The 14,457-nt window shown below is 39.6% G+C and overlaps 1 protein-coding gene across 1 annotated transcript in view; it reads left to right on the top strand.

The window, feature by feature from the left end:
* The window catches only part of DTNA (dystrobrevin, alpha), a 59,779-nt gene that overhangs the window by 8,261 nt on the left and 37,061 nt on the right, over positions 1 to 14,457 (top strand). Inside the window, exons 5-7 of the mRNA XM_009875027.1 lie at positions 1,908 to 2,032; positions 7,331 to 7,411; positions 9,267 to 9,356. Coding sequence (XP_009873329.1) covers positions 1,908 to 2,032; positions 7,331 to 7,411; positions 9,267 to 9,356 — 296 coding nt within the window. The remainder of the gene's footprint in view (positions 1 to 1,907; positions 2,033 to 7,330; positions 7,412 to 9,266; positions 9,357 to 14,457) is intronic.

Raw genomic sequence — 14,457 nt, 5'->3', positions numbered from 1 at the left:
TCTTTTGGTTGTTAAACTAAATAATTCAATGCTCTTTCTAAGCCAAAAGAGAAGTATCAATAGCTACATTATTAACCTTCTCTGAAGGGCATCGGACGTGAGGGCTAAGCTCTCCACAGACTCGAGCAAAGTCCCAGCAGAAGCCCTCGGTCATGGAGCATCCCAATACTTTAGGGATCCAAAGACCAGCAGAAAAATCCTAACTAACCTCAAATATTACAAAAGTATATTGTTACCAGAGAAAGAAAATTATACATATAGCAACAACTCATGTTTGTATAGCACTTTGTGTCTATTTTTTAACAAAGTTCTGAAGCTTAACACTGTTAAAATGTCTGGTTTTCTGTTGATGGAGCAGGCAAGGGTTAAATTTGACATAGTGTGCTCTGTATGCCAGTCACACACCCCTGTGCTGCATCCCAGCAGATTTGGTCTGTAATTGTTTTTGTGGGTCCTAATTACTGCTTGTTGCATAGACACCAATGGCTTGAGTTTAGTCTCTGAATAGGAAAGTGCCCACTGCATAGCTCTGACTCCATTCCTAACAGCAATTTGTGCTATTTTTTTTTTCTTTGCTGTAGCCAAGGAGCTGTAATTATAGATAGGAGGTAATTGGAAAACTCAAGATTTCTGCTCAGCAGAAGACAAAATATGACTACATGCCTAGTGGTTTCAAATGTTTCCTTGCCAGAAACAAATGTTTTACTTCGAATTTGAAGTCTGTAGCGTCTATTAGCATTTGTTCAAACCTGGTTAGTATTCTCCAGAATGCATCTGTACTGAGCTCCACATACAGATTAAAAGCGTTCATGGGTGCGGTGGAACTCAATTGTTCTCAATTCAGGGAGAAATCACATTTATAATGAAATAGCAAAAGCCTGAACTTTACCTATTTAGGTTGGATTTCTGTAACAGAAGTATTTCATTATTATCTTGATTACAAGGTGTAAGCTGATGCAGGATGTATGTGCACAAATACAATACCACTCCTATGAAGTTCCAAAAATATTTTTAAAATTCAGCATCTAGAGCTGTGTTTTGGGGGTGACAAGACAGTGTATGGATCACTACCCCAGATTTACTTGCAGAGAAGCTGAATCACAAAGAGGTGGATTGAATTCACTGAGAAACTCTCGTACAGCCTAGAAGATACCCTAGATTTCTGACTTCTCTCGTAGAAAAGTGTTCAACTGCAAAGAGTGTCTAAACAAAACCAGAAAGCAGAAAACACTGATTTTCACTTCTTTTTTTGACTCACTGATGGGATTTTAGGGTGAAGAGCATGCTTCTTGTGCAGAGCCTCCCCAACTTTTGGTGACAATGAGAATACATCAGCCTCACCTGGGTCTCAAATTTCCTATTGCCCGTTGTTGCAGGGGCTACAGTGGCCACAGGAGGCGAAAGAGGAGCTTTATAACAGCAGCTAAACAGCATGGAGGGCTGAAGCTGAGGAGGGAAATCCTAGCAAGGAGAAAGAATATAGCAGCCTTGTGCCTGGCCCACAGCTGGGCAGGAAACAGTGTTCCTTACAGTATATCTGTATAGACAGGCTCTGCTTGCACTCCCAAGAAGGTGAGGTAGGAGCCAGCTCGAGTGCAGGTGACACTAACTTGGTGCTGTCTTTCAGTCAATACTAGCCAAGTGCAGCATCTCCAAGAAGCCGTGGCAGCTGTGTCTGTCTATACAGATACACCCCCGAGCCTACTCTGAAAGGCCCTGGAGTAATCTTTCCTGCAAAATGAGCAATCTTTGCCTTACCCAGCTCTCGGGATGGGAGGGGGGCAAGGAGGGTGTCAGTCGGTAGGTATGTAAGCCGTAGAGCTTCCTTGTTGTTTTGTGCTTCCTATAGCAAAAACAGTATGCACCTTACTTGTCCAGATTACCTCTACCTTCCTTGTTCCTCCCAGAAATCACCTGCTAAGAAGCTAACTAATGCACTTAGCAAGTCTTTAAGCTGTGCTTCCAGCCGTGAACCTTTGCACCCAATGTTCCCTGACCAGCCTGAAAAACCTCTAAACCTGGCTCATATTGTGTAAGTATCTGTGTGCTATAGAGAAAGTAAGCTTTGTTGTAGGCGTTGCTTACACCAAGTGTACATGCTACAGCTCTGAACAAAACAGGAGGCAGCTGTGGCTTATCAAGCGCAATGCATCACAAGTGCAAATTTGCTGATAGGGGTATTTAGTATAAAAACGTTCTCCTGATGTGACTTCTCTTGAAAAGTCAGTGGGATATGTGCATCTAACCAGCTACTGGGAAATGTTGTTATGTCGTCGTTTTCCTCGAGAGAAATACATGCAATTTCATAGAGTTTCAGCACTTTGGGATGTGTTCATGCTGAGAGCATTAGTTTTGTCATCTAGAGACTCTAAACTTCAGTGTATCACAGGTACTTCTTGACGGAAGGCACCAGAGAAAAGTGAAGTCTGACCAAGTTTTTTTGAAATAAATGTGTCCTAGTTTGAGAGGGGTTAGAGAGCATCTGTCAGTATTTAGTGGCCGGCCCAACCCTAACCCTTGACAAAGTGTCAAAGTTCTCATTGACTTCAGTGGAGCTGTGGCTTCACCCAGCCCTGAACAGTTATATGAGTCTGCCTAAGAAGTGTGTCTTTAACTGCCAAGTCAGTTAAAAAGAGTCTATTATCTTCACACTTTGATATTTTGGGAGAGCAAAATTATATTTTTAGTACAGTAGTTTGTGTCAATACTCCTTCTCTACGGGAGTCAAGAAACTCAAAGCAGAGATAAAATGTGTTTTTGCAGGGTGGGGAAATTAATCACTTCGGTTTTATTTTTCCTAAAATATGCCAATCATCCATAGTGGCAGTTGCTCACGTTTTCTCATCGGTTAGATTTACTTTCTGTGTCCTTAAAAAATAATGAAAAAAAGACATTTTCCACAGAATTCAGGAAATATTAAGACATTGGTTGGAAGAAAGTTACAAAGACATTAATTTGGAAAAAAAATATGCAAAAAAATACTGTCTTTAAAGTATTTCTCTTATTCTGATATATTTCTTCAGAAAATATCTTTAATGATCTTCCCAGAGGCCCTCGCTGAAGCATTTTGGGCAGCCATTGAAATTGTATTTACATGCTGCATATCTCTATTCCTGGCTGCTGGAACTGTTCCAGTCTGTAATTATGATGCATACCTTTGTCCAGTACCAAATGTTTTTGTGTAGCATCTTTAAGGGCAAGTGCACACTGACCATTGTAGGCTGTGCGATATCTGGAATGTTCACCTAATCGACCTGGCATTTTAAGGGTAAAACATGCTGATGGTCCTTCTTGTGTGGTTATAGCAGAATTTTTCCAAGGCATAAAAGAGCACTGTGCTCTTCAGACACAAGGCGTCTCTGACAGATGCGTAGTGCCAAATCCCTGTTACTCTGAACTGTCTGTTAGAGCTTCTGCACCTCTTTATGAAGGTGTGATGAGAGGATTTTGTTCTTTGGAAGAAATCATCCTGAGCTGGATCTGCTGAGCGATCCCACTGCTGTGCATGGTGTAAAAGCCTGGCTCTGCTGGCAGGTTGGTGATAATTTCACAGGGCAGTTTTGACCATCTTTAAGAGAAATGGCAAGAGACAGGGAGCATGAAACTGAAAGAGAAGGCTCTGTTCCCCGTTGGCTGGAGGCCCTCGAAGGCCTGGGGGTATGTCAGAAGATAAAGGATAGTGAAATCTGGGCTACTATGAATGGATTAAATGCATTTAGGCAAGGCAAAGGGAAGGTATCATAATTGAGTAGGATCTGTTCCAAATCTGTGCTGTGAAAGTAACACCTTCCCTTCTTCCTAACTACATAGACATAATTTAGATTGATTGGATGTGAGAACGAGCCACCATCTATTTTGTTTTATGGCAGAGTTCCTCTTTATTCATAGATTGAAGGCAGTGTATATTGGCTATAATGATACATGAGTGAAAACCCTTAAGTTGTGGAGGTTGCATGATCTATAGCACAATTCACATAAATTAACTGAGGGGAGAGATATGCTGCAGTACCTTATTGAGAATATCTTCTCACTGGTGTGATTTTTATTTTTAAGCATAATGGAAGTTGAGAAAAACAGCTCTGGGCAGGAATCCAGGCACAAAGGGAGTTTATATGAGCATTAAATGGAAGAATTTTGGCAACAAAACAGTATCCTTTTCTTAGCTTCTAGCTTAAATAGGGACAAGTACTCTCTCCATTACTATACAGCCTTTCCTTTTCATTGTTCTTCTATCTTCGAGTGGTACCAGACAAAAAGACTGCATGGAGGGTTTTTTGTGTTACTGGTGCCACACAAAATTTTCAGTTGAGCAAGAAACATCTAGAGAACTACTTTTTATCTAGAGAAGTAGTTATCGAGGTGTTATTGACCTGTTGGAGGAACTGCACGCACCAATGAAAGGGTCATTTTTCCTTTCTATATGGAATATTGGCAACAAAAAAGAAACACCAGGCTGCAGAGATGACAAACGGTGTGACCAGTGCATCATAGAGGTATTTTTCAAATGCATCCTGCACTGGCCTGACTTCGTTTCCATCTAAGTCTGTGGGAGCATTATTTCTGGCATCAGTGTGAAGAGGTTAGACCAGCATGAAGCACTTAGGAAAATTCTTCTTATTTAAGTTTATTACTGAGGGCACGTGTTATGCCATAACATGCATGTGTTACATACTACATAGTATACTTCAATAGTGTCATTTTCTGCCTCCTTAAGGAAAGCTGATTATCATCAGCTCACTTTTATCAGAAGCTTAATCATTCATTTTCAGAAGTTTGGAAATAACCTCAGAAAGATACACATTTATAGTCAATAGCTGAGTTTTCCTTTGCCTTACTTCTGCTGTTCTTGTCTTACCATGTCACGCAACTGTGTATGTATGTCCATTTGATACTCAAGCTGAACCTGAGAAATGTGACAGTGGGTATCAGCCTTAAAGAAACCTGCCTTGGGAAAGCTCAGATTAGTTTAATATAATTTTCTTCATATTGGTATTGATAAACTAATACTAATCAGAAAACCTTAGCAAAGCCTTGGAGTTTATAGACATTTGTCCACAGGAGTAATTGCATACGTAAACAGATCGGTGGCCTTTTTTTATGCATAAAGGCTCTTATGCTTTTTGCAGAGTCAGGGCCATAAGAATGGAGTTTGTCCAGTGAACTACTTAGACCGAATGCATATTAAACTGACAATTTAATTAATGATCTCTTTTCCATTTCGTTTTTGCTGCAAAAGAGATACTTGGTGAGTATTTTTCTTCTTTAGTACACTTACTGGAGCTTGGAAAGAATGCAGTAATCTCATTACCAATCCTTAACTCTTTATCAGAGTCTAGAGCCAAATAAATAATTGTCTTTGAATACAGAGACAGTGAAAGGGAAGAGCTCTTTTGGGAGTTAGAAATTTTCTCCTCCACCCCTATTTTGAGTTAAACTTAGAGAAGACATTAACCTGAAGTGTGCGCATGGTGAAGTCCATGGGTGCCACATACTCACTTCCTACTCAGTTAGCAGAGGCCGACGGGGTGTATGGAAAAGCCAAGCCCAAGCTAAGCTGAGGGAGCACTCCTCCTGCCTCCTCCGCTGGCACAGTGCTGAGAACCAGCCTCTCCTCCCTTCTCTGCTGTTTAGGATTGAACTCACCTCTCAGAAACCCCAGCCTGTGCCCAAGTGTTTTTTGAATGTGTTCACTGGCCAGTGATTGCATTGAGAAAAGGAAAAACAAAGTAGTCATGTGAACTATTTCTCCAACATCAATTGCCAGTTTACAGTGCCCAGGCAACAAAATACCAGTTGCTTACCCATTAAATAAAATTAGTTGCTAAGTGTTCTGTCTGTATTTCAAGACTCATACCACAATAACCTTTCCAATGGATTGGCTCTGTTCATGGCTTCATCCAAGCTCTTCCTAGCACTGATGAAGGAGTCCATGAAAAATAATATTAAATGCTTCCCCATAAATAAATAGAGCACAAAGTGCTGCTTCTCAAATTAGTGACTGACCAGTTCATGTTGGTCTATAGAGGCAAGCTTAGGCTAAAACTGTAATTTTCATATAAGTAAATAACATGCCAAATCCTACCTCTTTCTGTTCCCGGTTATAAACTTGTTAAAATTGGTGTGATATTGTCACATTGAGAGAAACATCTGGACTTGGAAAGACCACGTTTGTGCTTGTTTTCTAACAGTCAAAAATAAGACAGAAAACATAAAAATAGTTCACTTCTGTGAGAAACTGGCTTTCTTTATTTCTTAAAAATGGTTTGGATGACCCATTGTCTTGCACAGTTGGAGCCCAGTGAATATTTTGCAGATGGCTACCATATTTTGATTTACATATCTGCAGAATTCATAAAGCAAGACAGATCTTTCATGAGTCTTAAAAGGGATATTAACTAACATGAAGTCTAGGCAATTTGAAGTCTTAATTATATATGGCTTCAGGTTTTGCTCATACCTGATGGAAAACCCTGTGATTTTAATAACATCTTTTTTAGTTTTTCCGGGGTATATATGTCTTTTGCCCGGTGTTTGCATAAGAAGTCCATTAAGAAGAGGAAATTTCTTGTTAATGGGTACAGAAGAAAAAATTATGTACACAGTATTTTTGAGAGTAGACAATAAAAGAAAGCAGAGGAAATATTCCTTCTCATTTCATTTTTAGTAAGAGCAGTAAATAAAGAATGTAATAATAAAACCATCGTTATTAATGGATCCTCTTAAACTAGATACTTATTTTATATTTTGATTTAGGGGTTTGCTATACCAGTTGAAAAGCTTTACAGGTAAACCAGTATAGTACTACATGTATTTTATGGGACTCTGAGATCTGTAAGTGCACTGTGGTCACTATGCAGATATGGTATGGTGGCACAGAGCTTAGCGCCAGGGATAGCCTCTTGGAAAGATGTGCAATTTATTGACAGTTAGCCCTGCAGAGCTCCGTGCTGCCCCAGCAAACCTCCTGCCAGTGCTCAGCCTAACTGGTTGAAAGCAGTGACTGCGCTGTGGACTACAGGCTCTGGAAAGAAAAAGTGGCATAGCAGTTATTTTGCCAAAGCAGGAAGAAAAAATCAAACAAGTTGCTTAAAGTTCACCTCAGCACACACAAAAGCATTCTTTCTTTCCAGGCCTAAGTAACAGTGTGTTTTTGTCAACTTCTGGTTAAAAACATGGTGTCTTTAATTTGGAACTATTGCTACTTAAAGCAGAAGATGTTAGTAGTAGTGTTACTTTAGCAAGAAGCAGATTTAATTCACTATAAATGCTGTTGCTAATGAGTTTTGTTCTGTGCAAAATTAATGCAACTGGATATTTTGCCTCCTTCTAGGCCCCCTCGACCTGTAACCAGCATGAACGACACACTCTTCTCCCACTCTGTTCCCTCAGGAAGCCCTTTTGCAAACAGAAGGTGAGTATTTATGTTAAATCATTATATGAGAGTGGTGGAGGTTTCAATTTTCAACTCTTCCCAGAAAAAAACAGTCCCAAAATAAACAGACATGAGCAGAGACATGCCTTGGTTATTCTGGGCTGATACTGAGATATCGGGACCAAGAGCTGGAGTCAGGGCACCCCAAGCTCCTCACAGGAGAGCACAGAACTTCAGTTCCCACTGGAACCATTACATCCTGCTAAATGTGCTCACGTGCAGCCTGGGCACCCTCCTGTCAGGGATGAAAATGAGCAGTTGGTGAGAAGCCATTTTCCAGAAGCACAGTGGGAACAGAAAGTGGGACATGCCATTGCCTCCTGGGAATGCCTGCGTCCTACTGCAGGATACTATAAGAAAAAAGCAAAAATGGCTTCATGACTGGCAAGGTGTATAGCAAGACTTCCTTACTCCTGTTAAACCCCTCAGATTTTCATTAAAGGCTACAAGAAGGAGCAGTATGCGCATGTAGTGACCCTTCAGCAGACAAACCAGAAGAGCAGGCAGAAACAATAATCCCAAAGAGGAGGTGCTTGCAGCTGAGTGTACATTTTGGCTCAGTATATGCTGCCAAAATACGTGTGTAGCAATTGCTTTGTCACCTCATCTATGTGAGCCTACCAATGCACATAGATGAGCGGGTGGCAGAAAAATAACTTCCTGCTGTATTGGGGAAGATGAGTGATGTGTCTTCCTTGGGTGCATTTTATTGCTTGGTTCATGCTGTACATGTCAGTGCTTCAGTGTTCCTGAATAATAACCAAACACAATCTCTGAGTATGCATGGCTGCATTTTTTTTGCACCAAAACCAAACCCACAGCGTACCACACTGCAGTGACAGAGTACTCTGATATATGAACTTCATGACTAGGAGCTATAAACCAGTAAACTCAGTGTTATCTCAGTGCAAGTAGCTGCTGGGTGTGACTTGAGATCCTTCTTGAAAGCCAGTCCCAAAGCAACCCCCGAGACCAGATCTGCTGCTGTACAGACAGTGAGACGGCAAATGCATACTCATTTCTGTTGTTGGAGTATATGGAATTGTGTGTTCCGGGGCAAGGTAGGATGGAATGTTTGTGGCCCCTGCAGAAGAGGTCGTGAGGAGCAATGATCTTTAAGAGTGTAGGTGTTGCTTCTCTTTATCCCCAAGAAGCCCCTGTGCTCATTCAACAAAAGTACGCTTTGCCATTTAGGCAAGGGGCCTGCAGTAATAATCACAGGACAAACTACTGTGCTACTTGGTTTTCTTTATATATGAGAAGATCCTGATTATTTTACTTTTGTATTCTTTAGTAATTCAACTGTCTTTTACTATCAGGATTAAATGTATATGATCCCTGAGCCATTAAAATTGCTTTTCTCCTAGAGGAAGAACTCCTTTATAGAGAATCCCCTGAAGGCAGGAGGTGATAAGCACCCCCAACCCTAGGTACCTAGACTTCCTTGTAAGTGGATAGTATGAGTCCTTACACAGCAAAATGTTTCCATGATGCAGCAGTCAGTTCTGGCTTTTTTAGAATTAGCAGTGCCCTGATATGTAATGCAATTTAATTGCTTGTATATTGAAAGTTATTATAATTTTTATTTCAGTGATCTGGCATGATTTTTAAGTGTTTGACAGCTTATTCTCATTATTTTTGTTTTCAAGTCTTAGAAATTTAATTTGCACTTTTTTATTAAAAAAACAAACCAAAAATACCCTACCAACTGTCAAGTCAGTATCTTTTCTAAATAGTACAAATTGCAATTATTGTCATGAACACATTGTGACCAGGCTGGTCTCTGTATACTCTTTTGGGGTATTAACAAGGTTTCATTGTTTGAATCATTCAGGTTACTTGGGGGTATAAATGCAGCCAGTCCTGTGGCTGATGAGCATTCTCTTATAAAGCTGTATGTAAATCAGCTTCACAACAATTCACGGTCAGTATGAGAGCACTAACCTACTAATCGCCATAGTTCTGTAGCTCATGCACTAAATCATTAGCAATTCTGCTAAACTACTAAAAATATTCTTTAAAGAAGTCTCTGGTGGGCTAGAGGGTTTCTGTGGCTCTAATTAGTCCTTTGAATAGACTTCCTGCTGGCTGTGGGCTTTGCCAACTTCTCTTGCTTATGCACAGCACAGATCTTTTCTTTTATTTTACCCTTTCACATAGGATTAACGTTGCTATATCTAGAGGAAATTGGAAAAATGGGTTTCGAAAAGCAAAAAACCCCACCTGCATGGTTTCATCACCAGTGCATGACTTGCCTGATGCATTCTTGACAGAGGAATCAAAGAGGCTCACACGAGAGCCTGGAAACAACTCCAGGTCTCACAGCCAGCCCTCTTTTCCTCTTGCACAGCTCTCACTGCTGGCAGTTACTGTTCTGCACTTCACACCGCTTGCCAATAACTTTTCCCAGACCTCTTCACTTTGCTTTTCTAAATGGCCACAGAAAAGGCAGATCTAAATCCTGTTGGAGCTCATGAAGACTTCCCATATATGTAGTGAGGATTGGATTTGAACTGATGCCTCTGGTTGTTGCACCCTTTTTCGAGCACTCTCTCTCATCTCAGTGACCTAAAGGAGAGCCTATTTCATTCTACATAAAAGAAATATATGGTTGGACAAGAACAGTTTCCCTTTTTTTTTTTTATACTGTGGAGTGTAATGACCTTTCTTTTTCTTTCCTTTTTTTGATTAATCCATGAGCATTAGCTATAATTCAGTAAGAAAGTACTGAGACCGAGGCACTTTATGCTAAATGCCAAGTTCTTCAATCTGTATGAGACTAATAACAGTATCTTCATTCATTCTTTTAGGTTTTACTATTATTATTGTCCTGAGAAAATCAGGCCTCATTAGTGGAAGCTCATCCTCTCATACATCAAAGAAACAAACTGTGACAGCTCTGTTTGCAATTGTGCTGGTTTTATATTAAATGCTCTGTGATTCACATAATAATAAAAGTTGTACAAACTCAGGGTAAAATTTCTAGCTGAACGTAATCAATGCTAAAAGCTCTGCTGGCTGTCTTCTCACTGCCGATAACTTGTGGTTACTTTAATTTGTGCTGCAATCTAGTCCAGAGGTTTCAGATAGGTTTAAAGAAAGTTTTTATGTAATTCCAGTGTTTATGCAAAGGACAATTGGCACAGACTGTCATTTGTGGCATTCCCATGGAATTTATTTCAGCTAGTTATTTTCACATAAGACCATTGCCATTCACATCCAGTTTCTCCTTGTAGCAGGAAATGCTGAGTTCCACACACCAAGTCATTCTGCTACTGGACATAGTCTCCAAAGTTCAGCACAATATCATTTTCATTTCTGGATTTGTTAATGAAAAAGGGAAATAAACTGAGAAGAAGAAAAATCTTATTAGAAGAAAGATCTTTGATAACTAATAAATACAATGACAAATTGTGAGGAGCAACTGAAAGGAGATTAAACATTATATGTTCTTTGCAGTTTAATTGCATCTGAAGCACCGAATTTTGGGTGGGTATGCAATTATTCCAGAGCTCAAAGGAAGCCAGATTCTGGCTTTCCCTGAGATGCTTCTTAGTGTCTTCAAGCTATTCAGAATCCAAATACTTTAAAATTTCTCTGCTTATTTTGCTTAGTTTGAGCCACCATGTCCATAAGAGAGCTTCCATGAGGAGATGGAATTCATCCATCGATTCATCCAGCATGCGAATTGGTATCACCAATGTGCTCTGTACAGCTTAAGAGCAGCTTTAAAGCACTTGGAAAAAAAACAAAAAAATCTTCTCCTAAATACCAAATCACATTCATTTGCTGCATTGACAGCTAATATGTGATTAAGACCACAAATCCTGTAAATTTTTTACTGTAGGTAATATTCAGGTTTTAATCTCACATTTGTTTATGTGATCTCCAATTACCTAGAGGGCAGCAGAACAAGGAAATATTGCTGCAGAATAGGTAACGCTGTTGCAAACCCGGTGAGTTAGATTTATTATGTCAAAATGGGTAAATTGAGCATTATAGAAACTTTTTACCAGGCAAGAGTAATAACTCCATACCCTGAATTAATATTTTCTTCCTTATTTGGATTCTTTTGTTCCCTAGGTGCAGTCTATCAGTGCTGCCTTACAGTACATAGCTACCATAGTAACAGATATAATCTCTTTCTTAATAGATGTGTTCTTTAAGCTATAGAATCGTAGGGCTAAGGTGGGGTAAGATGAAAAAGAATGATCTCTTTCTTGTATTTTTCTCAGCCCCCACCTCGCAGCTAGTACATTTAGTTCTTCTAAAGGAGTAATAAACTGAAATAAATGGAGTGATGCAGCACATTCTGCTGAATTTGAAATTAGTTGGCAATTCTGTGGTAGATAGAAAGAGTGCACAATGGTTTCAAATACCCATAGCCAAGGAGAAATTGAGTCTTATTTAATGCTGAATCAGAGTAGCTGGTGCCTTTTTTGAACTCCACATAAATGTAAAAACAGTTGAATGTTCTGCCTGGGCATAGCAAGAGATTAGACCAAATTTCTGGACAACAGGTAACTTTGGAACAAAGCATACTGGTTGCTGCTTTTGTCCATGTTTCTCTCTCTAAGCAGTGGGGTAGACTTGAACTGCAAATTGCCTTCATATGTTGTGTTCAGAACAAGATGAGAATCCTTCTTATTTCACCAGTAATATTCTGCCTACTGAAGGAAAGGTTTATATGTCTGATTGTTTAGTAGCCAGGTAGACACTGAAGAAGGTATAAGATTTGCACCAATGTTGTTAAGTCTGAGTCTTTGTAGATATCTGATCAGAGTTGGAGGTTTTCTCTCAGTTTGAACGGGGAAGCATTCTTCAGTGTCTTAAAAAATGTTCCATTTTAACCGGAATATTTCTTTAAAATATATATTCCAGATAATAGGACCCAAATAAACTCACTGTGGCCAAAACAAGCTCTCAGGTACTAGCTCTGTTTTGGGGAATATGTGGAGGATCTAGGAAGGTATGGAAGAGCAAGAAGGACAAATGTCAGCTCTTCCAAACAAAGGAAAGTTGAAGGCAGAAACAGGGACAAAGTTCGAAGGGATTGCACAAGAGACAGTCTGACCTTAATATCCAAAGTTACTGAAATTAGGGAAAAATTAGTAAGCACCTGGAAGATAATTAACCAAGGAGAAATAACCAGCGTTGATTTGTCAAGAACCAGTTATGTCAAACCAAACTGATTTATTTCATTGGCAGGATAACTGATCCAGTGGGTAAAATGAAGCAGCAGATATGATACAGGTTGATCTTAAAAGGACTTTTGACATAGTCCCAGATGGCATAGATATACCCAAAGGAAACATGCACTAGGGGAAATTATTGTAAGAGCAACATGGAAAATCAGTAATTACATTTTCAAAAGTTTGCTGCTGTTCTTGGAGGAGGACATACTAGCTGGCATTCTTGAAGGCTATCCTAAGGCTATCCTAAGTCGAACACTATGCACTATTTCTTGGAATGACCTAATGGGAGCAGTAGTGAGTATATGCAATTTGTAGATGGTGCAAAGGTTGAAATAGTTATGGCAAGAAGAGCAGTTTTTTAAATTTAAAAATCCAAGTTCAGTTGCAATAGTATTAATTGATGTCCAAATGATCTGAAATCAGTTAGAGAAAAGTCAGTAATTATAATGGAAAAGTGCTGTAGGAAAAAAGGAAATAATCAAATAAAAGTTGGAGCATAATTGGAGGACAGAAATATTTTAACAGAGGACCTAGCAGTTGCAGTGAACCACAAACTAATTGAAGTCAGCAATACGATTATTAGATTACATCTGACGCTGGGTCACCATGTGGAAAGCTATTAAAACTCTGGAGAGGAAACATCTGCCTAGAGGTTTGCATCCAGTGTAGTTAACAGCACAGGGACAAATATGCAAACCAGCCTGAAAAGAGTCCAGAGGAGACACCCGAACATCAGAAAAGCTTAGAAAACAGCTCTTAAGAAGAGATTGGAAGAGACAAGTTTGCTTAATGAATTAGGAAGGAAACAGGCATGGTATCAATTGCTCTGTGAGGATCATTTGCTCGCCTGTCCCCTGTGTTGCTTCCTAAGCACTGGAGAGGAGAACTTAGGGTTGGTAGAGAGGGCATGACACCACACTCTTAGAAGACAAAACAACAAAATCTTCCCTGGGGTCTTTGGTCTCACATTGTGACAACGTATTTGTCTTTAAGAGCTGAAAGCCAGAATTTTGGCTTGGGCCCCTTGAATGCATGTTCCTTTTGTAAGTGAGAAGGCACGGGTGGAAGACATATCCTTCTCAATGGCTTGGAGCATGTTTATCTGCATGGATATTGCTTCAGCAGAAGCGCAACAGACAAGTAGCATGTTTATGGGCATAGAAATGTGAAGCAAGCATTTTTTCTTGCTATGCAGTACAGCATTTCATTCAGCTATCTTCCAGATTTATTATAAATCAATAGGGCTGGGATTCTTAGGACACCCTTCGGTACCATCCTTTTCAGAATCCTGATGCCAACCTTGACCTCCCAAAAGGAGGGGAATGGCACACACTTCATCTGTCTGAATTCCTTCTTTGTCCTAATATTAAAGTCCTAATATTATTCTGTGCATCAGAGCCACATCTGCTCAGATTTATCATGCATCACATTTGTGCAATGTCATCTGCCTATACACACACACCTCCTTGATCTTTTGATCAAAAATTTACAGTATCAGCAGCCAAACAAAAAAATAAAGGTGAATACTTTTTAGAAAGAAGAAAGTATAATATATTTTTGGGTTGCTTTGTTGGTGGGGTTTTTTAGCAAAAAATGCTGCAGCAAGAAAGAAAAACTAACATTTCAATCTCTCCAGTTTTAGCCAGTGTTATCTTATTAACATGGATATTTAGCATTGGGAAAATGCAGTTACTTCAATCCGTTAAAAACTGTAATTAGGGAAAAAGGTGAGTTTGATGAACTGTAGATTTTTAAACTCAATAGAAGAACAGTACTGAAAATTAAACTCATCCAGTTTCCCATCACTCGATCTAAATTAGCACATTTCCG

Source organism: Apaloderma vittatum, unplaced genomic scaffold (genome assembly GCF_000703405.1).
Source record: "Apaloderma vittatum isolate BGI_N311 unplaced genomic scaffold, ASM70340v1 scaffold2608, whole genome shotgun sequence".
In the NCBI taxonomy this organism is placed as follows: Eukaryota; Metazoa; Chordata; class Aves; order Trogoniformes; family Trogonidae; genus Apaloderma; species Apaloderma vittatum.
Note: the sequence above shows the minus strand (reverse complement) of the source record. Positions and strands in the feature narration are given on the sequence as shown.